Source organism: Trichomycterus rosablanca, chromosome 7, assembly GCF_030014385.1.
Source record: "Trichomycterus rosablanca isolate fTriRos1 chromosome 7, fTriRos1.hap1, whole genome shotgun sequence".
NCBI classification, from domain to species: Eukaryota; Metazoa; Chordata; class Actinopteri; order Siluriformes; family Trichomycteridae; genus Trichomycterus; species Trichomycterus rosablanca.
The window spans coordinates 7,333,986-7,354,828 of NC_085994.1; the positions used below are offsets into that span (position 1 = coordinate 7,333,986).

Sequence of the window (20,843 nt, forward strand, 5' to 3'; positions counted from 1 at the left end):
AGTGGACACGGTATTTAAAAACCTCCAGCAGCGCTGCTGTGTCTGATCCACTCATACCAGCACAACACACACTAACACACCACCACCATGTCAGTGTCACTGCAGTGCTCTGTGGTGGTCCTGGGAGAGTCCTGACCATTGAAGAACAGCATGAAATGCCTAATGACCCCTCAGATCCCCTCAATCATCTGTGAACTGCCATTTTCCAGTCTCTCCACAGATTTGTAAGGGGTTTAAGTCTAGGCCTTGGTTGGGCCACTTGAGGACATACAGAGCCCTTTTCTAAAGCCATTAAAGTTTTGTCTTAGCTGTTGAAAGGTCAATTGCTACCCCAGTTTAAGTGTTTCTGTAATTGGCTGCATTTATCTGCCACTGACAAGTACCCCAACGTCATGATGCTGCCACCATCATGTTTCAATGTATGCATGTTATTAAACAGGTGATCTGTAAAGAACAGACATAGTTCTTGCTTTTCTTAAGGAGTATTATTAGGCTGTTGTGTTCCTTCTTAACGTCACTGACTAAGGCCCTTCTTGCCCTGATACCAAATTTTGCCAGACAGCCAACTTTAGAGAGATTGAATGTCGTGCCAAGCTTCTTCCATCTCCAAATGATTAAGGACACTCTGGTCCTGGGAACACTCAAAGCCTCAGATATTGTTTTATATCCTTGCTCTGATCTACACCTCTACACCTCACCGCAATTCAATCATGGAGATCCACTAACGCTTCCTTGGACCTGAAAGCCATGAATTGGCTTTCGATTTTTGAAAAACATGAGTGTTCACTTTGTCATTATGGGTGGATAAGTTTTTATTGATGGTACAAATGATAGTTATATTCATTTAAAATCAAATCCACAACACAAAGTGTGAAAAAGAGGTCAAGGGGTCTGAGTACTTAGTAAATCCACAATTCTTAAAGGCACAAAGCTAACAAATGTAACTACCTTAAAGCATAGGTATTGAAGCCCTGAATACCTTACAACATAGGTATTGAAGCCCTGAACACCTTACAACATAGGTATTGAAGCCCTGAATACCTTACAACATAGGTATTGAAGCCCTGAATACCTTACCAAATAGGTATTGAAGCCCTGAATACCTTATAACATAGGTATTGAAGCCCTGAATACCTTATAACATAGGTATTGAAGCCCTGAATACCTTACAACGTAGGTATTGAAGCCCTGAATACCTTATAACATAGGTATTGAAGCCCTGAATACCTTATAACATAGGTATTGAAGCCCTGAATACCTTACAACATAGGTATTGAAGCCCTGAATACCTTACAACATAGGTATTGAAACCCTGAATACCTTATAACATAGGTATTGAAGCCCTGAATACCTTACAACGTAGGTATTGAAGCCCTGAATACCTTATAACATAGGTATTGAAGCCCTGAATACTTTACAACGTAGGTATTGAAGCCCTGAATACCTTACAACATAGGTATTGAAGCCCTGAATACCTTACAACATAGGTATTGAAGCCCTGAATACCTTACAACATAGGTATTGAAGCCCTGAATACTTTACAACGTAGGTATTGAAGCCCTGAATACCTTACAACATAGGTATTGAAGCCCTGAATACCTTACAACATAGTTATTGAAGCCCTGAATACCTTACAACGTAGGTATTGAAGCCCTGAATACTTTACAACGTAGGTATTGAAGCCCTGAATACCTTACAACATAGGTATTGAAGCCCTGAATACCTTACAACATAGGTATTGAAGCCCTGAATACCTTACAACATAGGTATTGAAGCCCTGAATACTTTACAACGTAGGTATTGAAGCCCTGAATACCTTACAACATAGGTATTGAAGCCCTGAATACCTTACAACATAGGTATTGAATCCCTGAATACCTTACAACATAGGTATTGAAGCCCTGAATACCTTACAACATAGTAGTGCAGGTTCCTGAACAAAATAAGTCAATCACAGGAGTTAAAGTAATTAACACTGTTATTTAGCAAAAGCTTTCTGAGCTGCATTTGATGGTTAGCAATGAGACACCACCATCCTGACAGTACTTTGAAAATGTATTTATTACGGTGGCCCACTGAGTCACATCACAACAACATTTACAAAGCAAACACACACTGATAACAAAACAGCATTAAAGAGGAACACACATACATTACCACTAATGCAGCAGTTAAAAAACACTTTATTTCAAAAATGATGCAAGCAAACACTAAGAACACAACAACATTAGGGGAGAACACAAATACATTAAAAACACTGCATCAACTTATACAAAATACATTAAGAAAACGCTGTATTAACCGAAATCAAATACATTTTAAAAATGCTGCATTTGAGGGTCGTTGACACCAGAAATGCTCTTGGCCACTAGGGGCGCACTTTATTACATTTACATTACATTTCATTTTTAGCATTTAGCAGATGCTTTTATCCAAGTTGACTTACAGTATACTCGCTCAAGGACCCAACAGTGGCAACCTGGCAGTGGTGGGGGTTGAACCACAGACCTTCTGCCTACTAGTTCAATATATTACAACTGCTCTTCAACTTTATATTTTCAGATGTTGACATTGCAATAAGGGCGGCACGGTGGCTTGGTGGGTAGCACTGTCGCCACACAGCAAGAAGGTCCTGGGTTCGATCCCCAGGCGGGGCGGTCCGGGTCCTTTCTGTGTGGAGTTTGCATGTTCTCCCCGTGTCTGTGTGGGTTTTCTTCGGGAGCTCCGGTTTCCTCCCACAGTCCAAAAACATGGTCAGGTTGACATTGAATTGCTCTATAGGTGAATATGTGTGTGTGTGTGCCCTGCGATGGACTGGCTCCCCGTCCAGGGTGTTACTGTGTGCCTTGCGCCCATTAAAAAGCTGGGATAGCTCCAGCACCCCTCCGTGACCCTGATTGGAAAAGCAGTTAAGAAAGTGAGTGAGTGACATTGCAATAATAAAATAATATGAAATAATAATGAAAAAATAATGTTTTTCATTTTCTTAATGATTATTTATGCAGCATTTTCTTATTTTTCCATTTTATTTATGCATTTTCTCAATTTTTCTACTGATTTTAGCATAGTTAATTAGTTTTCTGCTGCTGTGGATCCCGATCGCGTTTGAGAAGTGTATATTCACCTGCCACTCGCAATCCCTTTACCCCTTCTTATTCGCCCATACTTCTTTAGATTCGCACATGAGGCCGGGAAATTGCACACGGACAGTAACACACTGATCTACTCATTTCTCCACTTCTGTACAGACATTTGGGCTGCTAACCAGGGTCATTACACAGTGTTGGAAACCCCACTTACATATTAGTCCGGTCTTTTCCACCCAGCAGACTGGTGGCCAATTTTGTCTGCTATAGGCACTGGGACACTACACTATTTTCTGTTACTGAAAGGGAAGGTTCTATAGTATCTGTAGGCACTGTCACTGTAACTGATAACATAATGAGTGAGAGTGAATACATTTCACTGGATTAATAACTATCTGTTCCACTGTTAAATTCAATCATCTCAGACTAAAAATCTTATAAGAATCTGAAACCGAAACTGCAATGTCACATAAAGGCAAAGTCTATGCATGTTATGAAACTACATCAAGCAATTAATTATTTATTATTATGTAATTAAGACGATACTGAGGGACTCTTATTATGTATGCACACATATGCGCTCCCCAAATCAGTTCAGAAAACAGCAGATGCAAACAGCAGCTGTGTTAACAAGCAAAAATAACTAGCATACACGGTGGATACACAGAATCAATTAATCAGTGTGCATGTATTTAGCTTGATTTTAGAAGCAGAACAAATCTATTTGTCAATAAAAACTAAGTCCATGGTAAGTTAAAGTTATGAGAATAAAGAAGTCTTTGCTGCTGCTTCTCTTTGCCCATGGGATTACAGCAAACCTAAGCTCAGACACAACACTTTGGAGCAGGGTCTTCTGTTCCTGCCTGGCAGCCTGTTTGCCATTGGTGATGTACAGGTTAATTTATTGTGGACAATGTCATCTTCAAATACACTAAATTATCATACTACATGAATACAACAGAGAACAAATGAGATGTATTCGTATTTAGAAATGATCCATAATGTGTGCATTGACCATATACAGTGATACCTTGTAACTCAACGTCCCCTAAACTCAAAATCTTTGAAACTCAACGTTTCTCTTAAACTCAACGTACACTGATCAGCCATAACATTAAAACCACCTCCTTGATTCTACACTCACTGTCCATTTTATCAGCTCCACTTACCATATAGAAGCACTTTGTAGTTCTACAATTACTGACTGTAGTCCATCTATTTCTCTACATTTTTTTTTAGCCTGCTTTCACCCTGTTCTTTAATGGTCAGGACCCCCACAGCACCACCACAGAGCAGGTATTATTGAGGTGGTGGATCATTCTCAGCACTGCAGTGACAATGACATGGTGGTGGTATGTTAGTGTGTGTTGTGCTGGTATGAGTGGATCAGACACAGCAGCGCTGCTGGAGATTTTAAATATCGTGTCCACTCTACTAGACCGCCTACCTAGTTGGTCCATGTTGTAACGTCAGAGATGATTGCTCATCTATTGCTGCTGTTTGAGTTGGTCATCTTCTAGACTTTCATCAGTGGTCACAGGACGCTGCGCATGGGGCAATGTTGGCTGGATGTTTTTGGTTGGTGGACTATTCTCCGTCAATCAGTGCTAAAAAATCAGGGGGCTAAAAAAGCATGCAGACAAACAGATGGACTACAGTCAGTAATTGTAGAACTACAAAGTGCTTCTATATGGTAAGTGGAGCTGATAAAATGGACAGTGAGTGTAGAATCAAGGTGGTTTAAATGTTATGGCTGATCGGTGTATATATATACTGATACGTAGCCTACTAACATGCATTATTATTATTATTATTATTATTATTATTATTATTAATGTGTCTGTATGTACTCCCCAGTAAATGACTTCAGAATTAACATTTGGCCGATGCTATATTGTGGATGGCTAAAAGTAACAGTAATTGTTGGAAGGTGGGGCTGGGGATAATATGGGAGCAGGGTCACCAATACATTCTTCTTTTTCTTCTTTGTTTATTGACATTTCAATCAAACCTACATCAGGCACTGGTTTATAGCACTGGATGACAATTTCTTTAAAGATGTACAATAGATTGGATTGTTTGTTTCTTCTTTTCATTCTAAATATGTTTATAACAAGCAACGGCATCCTGAATTTGTATCTTAACTTTTGCAATACTTTTGTAGTTTACATCAATATCTTTCATCAATATCAATAAGTTTTAGTCCACTTTTAAAATGCACAAACGCCTCTACGTCTCTTATCGTAACCTGGAAATATGGTTAGTCGACTGATTGTAACTAGAGGAGCGTATGTACTTCGGTGAGATCTTGTTTAGAAACCATATTTGGTTATTTGCTAAAGAATACCAATAAATACCAGCATAACGAAATGCTAATCAGACCAAATGTAGCCATAGGAACCAGAGGCAGTAGAACACACTATACAGAGCTTTGTGAGAAATACAGAAGTCTGAAGACTGGCTAAAGGTTTCACATCTATATTTATTAGAAATGTGCAGGAGATCAATAAAGCATCAAAGGACATATTCGTCTGTCTGGAAAACTTCGACGGGGTTTTTAAAATATAATAGAAGAATGAAAACAAATCTAAGGTGGATAGAAGATGCACTGCTCTGTTCTATTTATTAGTTATTTACAGATAAATCTAAACCTAGTTTGTACTTTATTTATCGCCAAAGAGAAATTCTGAAAATATCTGAGCCCCTTATGTATTGCAGTTAAGGTCAGTGGTCACACATCGATAGACAGGTTTTCTCTAGTGGTAATATGAACTTAAAAATCACTAAAAGTAATATGTACCAAAAACTCACAATAATCTGCCCTCTCAAAAGAACACTATATATATATATATATATATATATATATATATATATATATATATATATATACAGTGTATCACAAAAGTGAGTACACCCCTCACATTTCTGCAAATATTTTATTATATCTTTTAATGGGACAACACTATAGAAATGAAACTTGGATATAACTTAGAGTAGTCAGTGTACAACTTGTATAGCAGTGTAGATTTACTGTCTTCTGAAAATAACTCAACACACAGCCATTAATGTCTAAATAGCTGGTAACATAAGTGAGTACACCCCACAGTGAACATGTCCAAATTGTGCCCAAATGTGTCAATATTTTGTGTGACCACCATTATTATCCAGCACTGCCTTAACCCTCCTGGGCATGGAATTCACCAGAGCTGCACAGGTTGCTACTGGAATCCTCTTCCACTCCTCCATGATGACATCACGGAGCTGGTGGATGTTAGACACCTTGAACTCCTCCACCTTCCACTTGAGGATGCGCCACAGGTGCTCAATTGGGTTTAGTCCATCACCTTTACCTTCAGCTTCCTCAGCAAGGCAGTTGTCATCTTGGAGGTTGTGTTTGGGGTCGTTATCCTGTTGGAAAACTGCCATGAGGCCCAGTTTTCGAAGGGAGAGGATCATGCTCTGTTTCAGAATGTCACAGTACATGTTGGAATTCATGTTTCCCTCAATGAACTGCAGCTCCCCAGTGCCAGCAACACTCATGCAGCCCAAGACCATGATGCTACCACCACCATGCTTGACTGTAGGCAAGATACAGTTGTCTTGGTACTTCTCACCAGGGCGCCGCCACACATGCTGGACACCATCTAAGCCAAACAAGTTTATCTTGGTCTCGTCAGACCACAGGGCATTCCAGTAATCCATGTTCTTGGACTGCTTGTCTTCAGCAAACTGTTTGCGGGCTTTCTTGTGCGTCAGCTTCCTTCTGGGATGACGACCATGCAGACCGAGTTGATGCAGTGTGCGGCGTATGGTCTGAGCACTGACAGGCTGACCTCCCACGTCTTCAACCTCTGCAGCAATGCTGGCAGCACTCATGTGTCTATTTTTTAAAGCCAACCTCTGGATATGACGCCGAACACGTGGACTCAACTTCTTTGGTCGACCCTGGCGAAGCCTGTTCCGAGTGGAACCTGTCCTGGAAAACCGCTGTATGACCGTGGCCACCATGCTGTAGCTCAGTTTCAGGGTGTTAGCAATCTTCTTATAGCCCAGGCCATCTTTGTGGAGAGCAACAATTCTATTTCTCACATCCTCAGAGAGTTCTTTGCCATGAGGTGCCATGTTGAATATCCAGTGGCCAGTATGAGAGAATTGTACCCAAAACACCAAATTTAACAGCCCTGCTCCCCATTTACACCTGGGACCTTGACACATGACACCAGGGAGGGACAACGACACATTTGGGCACAATTTGGACATGTTCACTGTGGGGTGTACTCACTTATGTTGCCAGCTATTTAGACATTAATGGCTGTATGTTGAGTTATTTTCAGAAGACAGTAAATCTACACTGCTATACAAGCTGTACTGTGACTACTCTAAGTTATATCCAAGTTTCATGTCTATAGTGTTGTCCCATGAAAAGATATAATGAAATATTTGCAGAAATGTGAGGGGTGTACTCACTTTTGTGATACACTGTGTATATATATATATATATATATATATATATATATATATATATATATATAAAGTGTTCTTTTGAGAGGGCAGATTATTGTGATTATTGTGAGTATATTATTGCGAGTGTATATATATATATATATATATACAGTGTATCACAAAAGTGAGTACACCCCTCACATTTCTGCAGATATTGAAGTATATCTTTTCATGGGACAACACTGACAAAATGACACTTTGACACAATGAAAAGTAGTCTGTGTGCAGCTTATATAACAGTGTAAATTTATTCTTCCCTCAAAATAACTCAATATACAGCCATTAATGTCTAAACCACCGGCAACAAAAGTGAGTACACCCCTTAGTGAAAGTTCCTGAAGTGTCAATATTTTGTGTGGCCACCATTATTTCCCAGAACTGCCTTAACTCTCCTGGGCATGGAGTTTACCAGAGCTTCACAGGTTGCCACTGGAATGCATTTCCACTCCTCCATGACGACATCACGGAGCTGGCGGATATTCGAGACTTTGCGCTCCTCCACCTTCCGCTTGAGGATGCCCCAAAGATGTTCTATTGGGTTTAGATCTGGAGACATGCTTGGCCAGTCCATCACCTTTACCCTCAGCCTCTTCAATAAAGCAGTGGTCGTCTTAGAGGTGTGTTTGGGGTCATTATCATGCTGGAACACTGCCCTGCGACCCAGTTTCCGGAGGGAGGGGATCATGCTCTGCTTCAGTATTTCACAGTACATATTGGAGTTCATGTGTCCCTCAATGAAATGTAACTCCCCAACACCTGCTGCACTCATGCAGCCCCAGACCATGGCATTCCCACCACCATGCTTGACTGTAGGCATGACACACTTATCTTTGTACTCCTCACCTGATTGCCGCCACACATGCTTGAGACCATCTGAACCAAACAAATTAATATTGGTCTCATCAGACCATAGGACATGGTTCCAGTAATCCATGTCCTTTGTTGACATGTCTTCAGCAAACTGTTTGCGGGCTTTCTTGTGTAGAGACTTCAGAAGAGGCTTCCTTCTGGGGTGACAGCCATGCAGACCAATTTGATGTAGTGTGCGGCGTATGGTCTGAGCACTGATAGGCTGACCCCCCACCTTTTCAATCTCTGCAGCAATGCTGACAGCACTCCTGCGCCTATCTTTCAAAGACAGCAGTTGGATGTGACGCTGAGCACGTGCACTCAGCTTCTTTGGACGACCAACGCGAGGTCTGTTCTGAGTGGACCCTGCTCTTTTAAAACGCTGGATGATCTTGGCCACTGTGCTGCAGCTCAGTTTCAGGGTGTTGGCAATCTTCTTGTAGCCTTGGCCATCTTCATGTAGCGCAACAATTCGTCTTTTAAGATCCTCAGAGAGTTCTTTGCCATGAGGTGCCATGTTGGAGCTTTCAGTGACCAGTATGAGAGAGTGTGAGAGCTGTACTACTAAATTGAACACAGTCTTTACAGAGGGAAAATGACAAGCAGTGCTCAATTTGGACATTTAGGGGTGTAGTCTCTTAGGGGTGTACTCACTTTTGTTGCCTGTGGTTTAGACATTAATGGCTGTATATTGAGTTATTTTGAGGGAAGAATAAATTTACACTGTTATATAAGCTGCACACAGACTACTTTTCATTGTGTCAAAGTGTCATTTTGTCAGTGTTGTCCCATGAAAAGATATACTTAAATATCTGCAGAAATGTGAGGGGTGTACTCACTTTTGTGATACACTGTATATATACAGGGGTTGGACAAAATAACTGAAACACCTGGTTTTAGACCACAATAATGTATTAGTATGGTGTAGGGCCTCCTTTTGCGGCCAATACAGCGTCAATTCGTCTTGGAAATGATATATACAAGTCCTGCACAGTGGTCAGAGGGATTTTAAGCCATTCTTCTTGCAGGATAGTGGCCAGGTCACTACGTGATGCTGGTGGAGGAAAACGTTTCCTGACTCGCTTCTCCAAAACACCCCAAAGTGGCTCAATAATATTTAGATCTGGTGACTGTGCAGGCCATGGGAGATGTTCAACTTCACTTTCATGTTCATCAAACCAATCTTTCACCAGTCTTGCTGTCTGTATTGGTGCATTGTCATCCTGATACACGGCACTGCCATTGGATGCACATGGTCCTCCAGAATGGTTCGGTAGTCCTTGGCAGTGACGCGCCCATCTAGCACAAGTATTGGGCCAAGGGAATGCCATGATATGGCAGCCCAAACCATCACTGATCCACCCCCATGCTTCACTCTGGGCATGCAACAGTCTGGGTGGTACGCTTCTTTGGGGCTTCTCCACACCGTAACTCTCCCGGATGTGGGGAAAACAGTAAAGGTGGACTCATCAGAGAACAATACATGTTTCACATTGTCCACAGCCCAAGATTTGCGCTCCTTGCACCATTGAAACCGACATTTGGCATTGGCACGAGTGACCAAAGGTTTGGCTATAGCAGCCCGGCCGTGTATATTGACCCTGTGGAGCTCCCGACGGACAGTTCTGGTGGAAACAGGAGAGTTGAGGTGCACATTTAATTCTGCCGTGATTTGGGCAGCCGTGGTTTTATGTTTTTTGGATACAATCCGGGTTAGCACCCGAACATCCCTTTCAGACAGCTTCCTCTTGCGTCCACAGTTAATCCTGTTGGATGTGGTTTGTCCTTCTTGGTGGTATGCTGACAGTACCCTGGATACCGTGGCTCTTGATACATCACAAAGACTTGCTGTCTTGGTCACAGATGCGCCAGCAAGACGTGCACCAACAATTTATCCTCTTTTGAACTCTGGTATGTCACCCATAATGTTGTGTGCATTGCAATATTTTGAGCAAAACTGTGCTCTTACCCTGCTAATTGAACCTTCACACTCTGCTCTTACTGGTGCAATGTGCAATTAATGAAGATTGGCCACCAGACTGGTCCAATTTAGCCATGAAACCTCCCACACTAAAATGACAGGTGTTTCAGTTATTTTGTCCAACCCCTGTATATATGTATATATATATATACAGTGTATCACAAAAGTGAGTACACCCCTTAAATTTCTGCAGATATTTAAGTATATCTTTTCATGGGACAACACTGACAAAATGACACTTTGACACAATGAAAAGTAGTCTGTGTGCAGCTTATATAACAGTGTAAATTTATTCTTCCCTCAAAATAACTCAATATACAGCCATTAATGTCTAAACCACCGGCAACAAAAGTGAGTACACCCCTAAGAGACTACACCCCTAAATGTCCAAATTGAGCACTGCTTGTCATTTTCCCTCCAAAATGTCATGTGATTTGTTAGTGTTACTAGGTCTCAGGTGTGCATAGGGAGCAGGTGTGTTCAATTTAGTAGTACAGCTCTCACACTCTCTCATACTGGTCACTGAAAGTTCCAACATGGCACCTCATGGCAAAGAACTCTCTGAGGATCTTAAAAGACGAATTGTTGCGCTACATGAAGATGGCCAAGGCTACAAGAAGATTGCCAACACCCTGAAACTGAGCTGCAGCACAGTGGCCAAGATCATCCAGCGTTTTAAAAGAGCAGGGTCCACTCAGAACAGACCTTGCGTTGGTCGTCCAAAGAAGCTGAGTGCACGTGCTCAGCGTCACATCCAACTGCTGTCTTTGAAAGATAGGTGCAGGAGTGCTGTCAGCATTGCTGCAGAGATTGAAAAGGTGGGGGGTCAGCCTGTCAGTGCTCAGACCATACGCCGCACACTACATCAAATTGGTCTGCATGGCTGTCACCCCAGAAGGAAGCCTCTTCTGAAGTCTCTACACAAGAAAGCCCGCAAACAGTTTGCTGAAGACATGTCAACAAAGGACATGGATTACTGAAACCATGTCCTATGGTCTGATGAGATTGTTTGGTTCAGATGGTCTCAAGCATGTGTGGCGGCAATCAGGTGAGGAGTACAAAGATAAGTGTGTCATGCCTACAGTCAAGCATGGTGGTGGGAATGCCATAATCTGGGGCTGCATGAGTGCAGCAGGTGTTGGGGAGTTACATTTCATTGAGGGACACATGAACTCCAATATGTACTGTGAAATACTGAAGCAGAGCATGATCCCCTCCCTCCGGAAACTGGGTCGCAGGGCAGTGTTCCAGCATGATAATGACCCCAAACACACCTCTAAGACGGCCACTGCTTTATTGAAGAGGCTGAGGGTAAAGGTGATGGACTGGCCAAGCATGTCTCCAGACCTAAACCCAATAGAACATCTTTGGGGCATCCTCAAGCGGAAGGTGGAGGAGCGCAAAGTCTCGAATATCCGCCAGCTCCGTGATGTCGTCATGGAGGAGTGGAAAAGCATTCCAGTGGCAACCTGTGAAGCTCTGGTAAACTCCATGCCCAGGAGAGTTAAGGCAGTTCTGGGAAATAATGGTGGCCACACAAAATATTGACACTTCAGGAACTTTCACTAAGGGGTGTACTCACTTTTGTTGCCGGTGGTTTAGACATTAATGGCTGTATATTGAGTTATTTTGAGGGAAGAATAAATTTACACTGTTATATAAGCTGCACACAGGCTACTTTTCATTGTGTCAAAGTGTCATTTTGTCAGTGTTGTCCCATGAAAAGATATACTTAAATATCTGCAGAAATGTGAGGGGTGTACTCACTTTTGTGATACACTGTATATATAAACAATATATATATGTATGTATATATGTATATGTGTGTATATACTGTATATATATATATATATACTGTATGTATATGTATATACTGTATATATGTTTGTTTGTTTATGCACTTTCTCCCCTTTCTCTCCTTTTTAATTGCCCGATTGCGTCATACTTCTTCTCCACTAATGCCGATCCCTGCTCTGACTGAGGAGAACGAAGCTAACCCACTTCCCCTCTGACACGTGGGCAGCATGCCGTATGCATCTTATCACCTACACTTTGACGAGTGCAGTGCAGCTCAGCGTTGTGTACGGAGAGGACACACCCGGAGAGCACTCTTTTCTCATCTCTGTGCAGGCGCCATCAATTAGCCAGCAGAGGTTGTAATTGCACCAGTCATGGGAGAGAGGCCCCATTCGGCTTAGTCCCGCCCAAATCTGAACAACAGGCCAATCGTTGTTCATGTGGCCGCTGAGCCTTAGCCGGTGGGCAGAGCTGAGATTTGATACGATGTATTCGAGATCCCAGCTCTGGTTCCAGCGTGTGTTTTTACCGCTGCGCCAGCAAGAACACATTTTTAAGCTTGCCTTGTATGGGTAGTTCTTTGGATTTCCAAGAATATTTTATCATTATGCTTTGTAGGATGCAAAACGCTGAGAAACACTGTTTAAGGACTGTTATTTTTTAATTATTTGGATGTGGCAAGCCTAAATCCATTCTCACTGTATTCAAGCACAAGTCATATACAAGTTCAAGCACAAGTCATGTACAAGTTTAAGCACAAGTCGTGTACAATTTACATTTAATTACATTTTAATTTGAATGTACAGATAAAAACTCCTTGGTTTGAAACTCTGCATTGCCACTGGTCGGCGCCATCTAAATGGACAAGAAAATAGGCGCCATCTAGTGGGCATAATTGGCAGTGCCTGTGGGGTCTTCAAACGCTGTTTAAGGACCTTGATTGGCAGAGCGTAGGTGAAATGTGGTTCTGCAAAGGACGGCGCGCAGGTCGGAGTAGGCATGAGCAACAATATACCCATCTCAACTGCAATCAGACACATTGACTACAATAAATTGGAAGAAAATGCATAAATAAAATATGCATATGTGTATATATGTGGCGGCACGGTGGCTTAGTGGGTAGCACTGTCGCCTCACAACAAGAAGGTCCTGGGTTCAATCCCCAGGTGGGGCGGTCCAGGTCCTTTCTGTGCGGAGTTTGCATGTTCTCCCCGTGTCCGCGTGGGTTTCCTCCGGGTACTCCGCTTTCCTCCCACAGTCCAAAAACATGCCACCAGGTTAATTGGAAACACTGAATTGTCCTATAGATACCTAGCCGCTAGATGCACTAGTGCATTGTAGTGCCGGTCCCAAGCCCGGATAAATTAGGGAGGGTTGTGTCAGGAAGGGCATCCGGTATATATATATATATACAGTATATATATATATATATACTGATCACTGATTATTTAGGTGGTGGATGATTCTCAGCACTGCAGTGACACTGACATGGTGGTGGTGTGTTAGTGTGTGTTGTGCTGGTATGAGTGGATCAGACACAGCACCACTGTTGGAGTTTTTAAATACCGTGTCCACTCACTGTCCACTGTATTAGACACTCCTACCTAGTTGGTTCACCTTTTGGATGTAAAGACAGAGACGATCGCTCATCTATTGCTGCTGTTTGAGTTGGTCATCTTCTAGACCTTCATCAGTGGTCACAGGACGCTGCCCACAGGGTGCTGTTGGCTGGATATTTTTGGTTGGTGGACTATTCTCATTCCAGCAGTGACAGTGAGGTGTTTAAAAACTGATCCACTCATACCAGGGCAACATACACTAACACACCACCACCATGTAAGTGTCACTGCAGTGCTGAGAATAGTCCACCACCTAAATAATAATTGCTTTGTGGTGGTCCGGTGGGGGTCCTGATCATTGAATAACAGGGTGAAAGCAGGCTAAAAAGTATGTACAGAAACTGATGGGCTACAGTCAGTAACTGTAGAACTACAAAGTGCTTCTATATGGTAAGTGGAGCTGATAAAATGGACAGTGAGTATAGAAACAAAGAGATGGTTTTAATGGTATGGCTGATCAGTGTATATATGTATGTGTGTGTATATATATGCTTATTCCTAATTGTCTACACATTTAAAAATCAAGGCAAAGCAGTGTAAGTCTGTAATGCAAGAATAATAATAAATAATAAAAAATGTATGTTTTAGAGCTCTTCCAAGATATATGGAATGTGCTAACATTATAATTGGGTATAAAAAGATCATTAACAAAAAGCTTAGTTGTTTATGAGCGAGGTTGAATCGAGCTTCACCACTTTGCAAAAAAGCTGTGTGAGTTCAACAGTTTAACTGTCGATCCCTTAGCGGTCACTGCATTGTAAACTGTTCTCAGTAAACACATTTAATGCAAATACAGAAGCAAGTTGGGACTCCACTATAAACAGCGGAATGTTTCTGAGTACTCAGGGCTCAAGCTCATTTTAGATAAAACCATAAGCTGTGGTCTGGCGCTTTTACCCCTTTAAATGACTTTTCATGAATAATCGATGTTTTATTCTCCGAGCCAAATAGGAAATCGGCCATTCTCATTGTTGCCAAATTGCAATACAAAGCTCACAAGCCTGCCTGTGTCATGGTATTGGCATGTGTTAGTGCCAATGACACAAGCAACGTGCACCTCTTTGAAGGCACCGTCGTTGCTGATGCACTTTGGAGCAACAAATGCTATCATCTAGATGACTCTCTTTCAGAGACGTCCATGCCCGTTTTAGCAAGACAATACATAATTCTGCCCCAGTGTTTTTATGAAATCGGTTTTTGTATATCTTATTTCCAACTTAGAGCTATTCTATGTTTCTATAGCAACTCGGTCCCAGCAGAAAATGAAAGATGCGTTTACAATGTATGGCATGAGTTGTGAGAGACAGAGAGAGACAGAGAGAGACAGAGAGAGAGAGAGAGAGAGAGAGAGAGTGAGAGTGTCAGGATAAAGAAGGACTTGTTTTTGAAATGTCTTTGTATCTGAAAATACCTGTATAATGATAGGCATTTGCTTTGCTTTCATATAGTTGCTTTTAGATTATATCTATTATGGTAAATGTAGATAAAATGTGGTAGGGTTATAATCATCATTTATTCTCTTTGTGAAGTACTTTGGTCCTGGACAGTAAAATACAGAGAAAAAACACAAAAAAGTTGATATACTGAATAAATAATATAATACAAATATATCGCTGAGTTGAAAAGTTTACACATGCTTATAAAGAACATGTGCAATCTTATGCAAAGGTTTAAACACCCTGGTGGGCGGCACGGTGGCTCAGTGGTTAGCACTGTCGCCTCACAACAAGAAGGTCCTAAGTTTGATCCCCAGTTGGGGCGGTCCGGGTCATTTTGTATGGAGTTTGCATGTTCTCCCCGTGTCTGTGTGGGTTTCTTCCAGGAGCTCCGGTTTCCTACCACTGTCAAAAGACGTGCAAGTGAGATGAACTGGAGGCACACAATTGTCCAAACTTGTGATTTGATGAATCTCGTGTAATGAGTAACTACCGTTTCTGTCATGAATGTAACCAAAAGTGTGTAAAACATGACGTTAAAACACTAATAAACAAACTAACACCCTGGTCAAGTTTATGTTACACTGTTTGGCCAAAAATATTTATTTAAGCTTGTTGGACGTCCTATTTCAAAAACAAATAGAGTGACCTCTGTATGATCTTTTCAGCTATAACAACAGCTTCTTCTGGGAAGGCTTCTCACAAGACTTTGAAGTATGTCTGTGGGAATGTGTGTCCATTTAGTCAAAAGAGCATTTGTATGGTTGGGTGGGCACTGATGTCGATCAAGAAAACCTCAATTGATGTTCCATTTCATTTCAAAGCTGTTCAGTGGGTCTGAAGTCAGGGCTCAGGGCTCTTTTTTGAGCCATGAAAGGGTCTTCCCTAAACCGTTGCTGCAGGGTTGAAGACATATAATTTTCTTTTATTCGATTGATTTATTACACATGTTAGAAATTGTTGTGGTTGAACCAAACACATTAATTCAATAGTGAGAAGAGGAGTCCCAATACCTTTGTCCATATTAGATATGTGAAACTATTTTCCTCTTGAGCATTGCCAAATATACAGTGCATTAAGGACATGTGGCATGTGCAAATGCTATTGCTTTTAATGTTTTATTGTCTTCCCAATATGTTACATTTAGCAAATAAACAACACATAAAGTTTGTTCCCTGTGAGACTGTGCCTTATTAATTCATTTAGTAAAAATGGTGTTAACTCTTACCATAAATGCCATGGCAGTATAAAAAATGTAAGTTATTTGCCCAACTTAAGAAGTGTGTGTGTTCTAAAACAAAGACAAAAACTGATTGATCAAAACGTACATACAGAACCACATACATATAGATACTGTATATGCCACCTATATTTCTTTTGCCTTAGTTAGCTGCTTTTGATAGCCACCAACAGGCTATTGGAGGAATTAAAGGAGTTTGTTGGTTATCTTGCAAAGCCTTGACTTGTCAGTTCTTTATTTAAAAACATTGGCTTTTTTTTGTGCAGTAGCCTGTACACCTATGGTAAATCTTTTTTTTAATTAAATCTGAGCATTTATTAACATTTCTTTTAGCATAAAGCAAAGTGACGACTGTTGCATGTACTTCTTATTTAAAGAGGATTGTTTGTACAGATAATCTTGGCACCTGAAATGACAGTCTGGAATAAAGAGTCAGTGCCCATTCAGTCAAAAGAACTTTTCTTAGGTCAGGAACTAATCTTTCAATCCACCCTAAAGGTGTTTGGTGGGGTAGAGATCAGACACCACTCTTTAAATCGTACAACATGCATTCTGCACAGGCATCTCTTCCGCCAATCAGGGTCCTTACACAGCATATGAAGACCTGCCCACAGATACGGTGGCCAATTAGTATCTGCTGCAGGCACTGCCAATTATGCCGGCCAGATGGCGCCCAGCTGACCGGTGGCAATCTTGGTGCTGGTGTGCTAGCGAAATATCCCGCTGCGCCACCTGGGTGCCAAGAGTGTTCATTTTGCTACTCGCTCTACCGTTTAACAGCGACCTTTATGCTGTAGGCTTTTTTGCCTCCAGCCATAAGCTTTTGGCTGTGCCACATTTACACCAGTGTTGACAAATTTCTGAGGGTGTATGATTTGTTTTTACCTGATCTGAAAAAGAACTTAATCTGTTTATCAGTTGTAATTCATTCTAAACGTGAAGTGCAATAAATATTTTACTAGCTACACTGTGTGTCTAAAACCATGTGGGCACCCCTACCAACGACTGATTTCAGGTGTCAGTTACAGAAACCTCATCTTACATTGTTAATTAGTTCCAAGAATCACGACACATCCAAAAATAAACAATATATATTTTTTTTTAGTTAAGATGCTAGGTCTGCTGATTGAGCAGTCTTTCACTAGTCTCTCAGGGCCAGCCTCTATTCTCTTAAAGACATTTAGCACCCCCAGAATAGAGAATGTCACGGCATCATTTGGCTTTGAACAGAATCAATATCGAGAGAGTAGCTGCGTTCATAGTTTTTCTAAAACCTACGACAAAAACACAGCAATCCCCAACACACAGAAACCTTAAAGTCTTAAACATGATTTTTTTTTTTTTGAGTTGACAACTTGCTCTGATTCTTCTGGTTTCCCTCTCTTGGCTTTCTTTCTCTAGGCAAGAGTTTGGGTTGTTACTGAGTTCAGTCTAGCCCTGTTTTAAAAATCTGGCACAAAACTGTCACCAACTGTAGCCAATCATAATCACTACTGAGGAATTACTAGGCCATGTCAAACTTTTACCATCAATTTAATAGTTATATATGTAGTGTGTATGTAGTTCTTTGAATAACAGTCTGTGTTTTGATTTTTCATTTACAATATGTCATAACTTACATTTCATTTACAAATGTATGTAAACTTTTGCCCAAAGTTGTACCCAATAGTTACCAAACTTGAGTACACAATGCTGCTAGATTTGTAATTTATGTCTAATCTGTAACTAATGTATTATTTCAGGGGCCATATTTGATGAATCGGCCAAAAAGGATGATGAAGTGTTCCGCATGGCGGTGGCAGATCTAAACCTCAATAATGACATTCTGGAGACAGAGAAGATCACCATTTCTGTGGAGTTTGTGGACGGGAACAATCCATTCCAGGCGGTGCAGGAAGGTAGGACTCACTGGTTCTGCACACATTTACTGTATTACTGAGTCTGCTAGCGTTTAGGTATTGAATTGAAACGGTTGTTTTATTGAACACTTTGCCCTAGAGAATGTCTATTAAAAAGAAGAAGGAAAATGGTTTTCTATTTACAATGTACTTGTAATATTGAATTATATTCAAACATTTGTGATGTACCTTCGCAATTCTGGTGATGATTTGTTGCTTCATGACATGTATGTGATTTATGTTATGTATTTGTTATTCTCCTGGAGTCAGTGCAGTTGCAGTGGTTTAATAAGTGAACAAATGTTCATCAATCATAAAATAATGGTAAAGTTTCAGTGGTTGGTTCTAAACAACAACTGGGTATTTTTTTTACTGAGCATTTTTCAGCACTGCAGTGAAAGGATACAGTGTGTAAATGAGGTAGGCAACAAAAGATGGGCACAAAGTTCCAGGATGCTAATAAAGCTATACGACAGGTGAGTTTAATTAGAGGGTGTGACGATGACTGATCTTGGCTCCGATTTCCAAAGCATTAGACAGTTAATATTCTCTTTACCGGCTGAAAGAGTGTTCGTTGTGATACTCGCTCTACCGTTTAACAGCGACCTTTATGCTGTAGGCTTTTTTGCCTCCAGCCATAAACTTTTGGTGTTGACAGATTTATGAGGGTGTATGATTTATTTTTCCCTGATCTAAAACAGAACTTAATCTGTTTATCAGTAGTAATTCATTCTAAACGTGAAATGCAATAAATATTTTACTAGCCGCACTGTGTCTCTAAAACCATGTGGGCACCAATGACTGATTCCAGGTGTTTTAGCCACACCAATTGCAAGGTGTTTAAAATCAGTTACAGAAACACCTCATCTTACGTTGTTAATTCGTTCCAAGAATCACGACTGATCAGAATGTGCAAATTATGGCTTATTTCTTTTGGTTTGAATACAGAAATCAGCAGCTGTCAGTATAGTTTAATGGTATAATAAGTAGCAAATAAAATTACAAGGGTTCTTCAAAAAGTTTCCTCACTTTTTAAACTCTATTTATTAAGAATTTTAAAAAAACAAATGACGTCACTTTTCCACATAATCGCCTTCTGATGCATTTTCCCAGCGTCGTACCAACTTCTTAATGCCATCAGAGAAATAATGTTTTGGGTTGAGTGCGTAGTCACAGATGCATCACTGCTTTCACATCATCACCACATGAAAATCTTTAAAGCTTCTTTTAACGTCCAAAAAGGTAGAAATCAGATGGCGCTAAATCCGGACTATAAGCGTCTCTCTTGATTTTTCAGACCTGACCAATTACTACATCTCCCACCCTCACCGTTTCCAAACAACGACATGAACTCAACCCCTCACCGCACTGCCCCCCCCATTGGCTGCGCTCGCCAGGTCGTTATTATTATATTACAATATTGTAGCGGCAATATGTGAGTGACATTCAGCTCAGCCAATCAGAATGCAGCACCCGGTTTATACATGTGCGTTCGGACATTCTGCAGTTAGTTTTGTATATGAGACTCGCCGTATGGCCCAGCATTGAACCCAGTAGGAAGTTCGAGTGCTCGAGCTAGGCAGTCTCCACCACCGCACGCAGCAAAAGACCCGTAGCATCCCCGCCGGACGAGCAGCACTCTACAGTGCGGCGATAACGGAAGTAAAAACATGACAATATTTTTGTTAAGTAAAATAATAAAATAACTAAAAGACAATGAAATATCAGAATACATGTAATCATAATATACAGTGGGTGCACAGCAAGGGATTTTGGGAATTTGTGTAACCTGCTTAACGTTACTAGGCCTATATATATATATGCGCTCATGGGCCCCAGTGCAAAAAAAAATTCTGGGCCCTCTCAACAAATTTATATATATACACCACTGCCCGAGCTCATTGTCATATGTTTATATAAGTGTTTCCTTGCATGAGTGTTTAAACTGAGGGACCGAATGCAGTCCATTTATCATGCTTCTTTAATAATGTTCTATCATGAATTCGCCTGTCATATGTATGGATATGTACAGTATATGTTCATCACTAAAATCATTGTAGGCAATTCTGCCGCTCTTGTAAGGCAAGGTTGCGCTTTTTCTTTACTATGGGGAAAGGGTGCATTGCAGGCTTTTCTGTCACATTAGTACCAGGGGATTCCTCCATTCATCACCCGAAGGTCTTCGTCTTCTGAACAGGAGGAGGGGGAACCCATTCTTCTGCCTGACACCCAGAATCATGATTTATATCAGGATTTCTCGCTCATATGGGATATAAGTTAAAGGTTAGCAATATGGATAGACCTCTGCCCTTGGCTACAGAGACTTAACAGTATGAATGAACGTTTAAGTCTTCGGTCCAGACTCAAACTGGGAGAGTGTGTCGGAGTGCTGAGAGTTGACAGGAAGGCTTGGCAGGAGGCCTTTGCTGAATAG

At 41.1% G+C, this 20,843-nt stretch overlaps 1 protein-coding gene across 1 annotated transcript in view; it reads left to right on the forward strand.

The window, feature by feature from the left end:
* Window positions 1-20,843, forward strand: part of grid2 (glutamate receptor, ionotropic, delta 2) — a 744,839-nt gene that overhangs the window by 107,621 nt on the left and 616,375 nt on the right. The window contains exon 2 of the mRNA XM_062998321.1: window positions 18,254-18,409. Within this exon, the coding sequence (XP_062854391.1) occupies window positions 18,254-18,409 (156 nt within the window). The remainder of the gene's footprint in view (window positions 1-18,253; window positions 18,410-20,843) is intronic.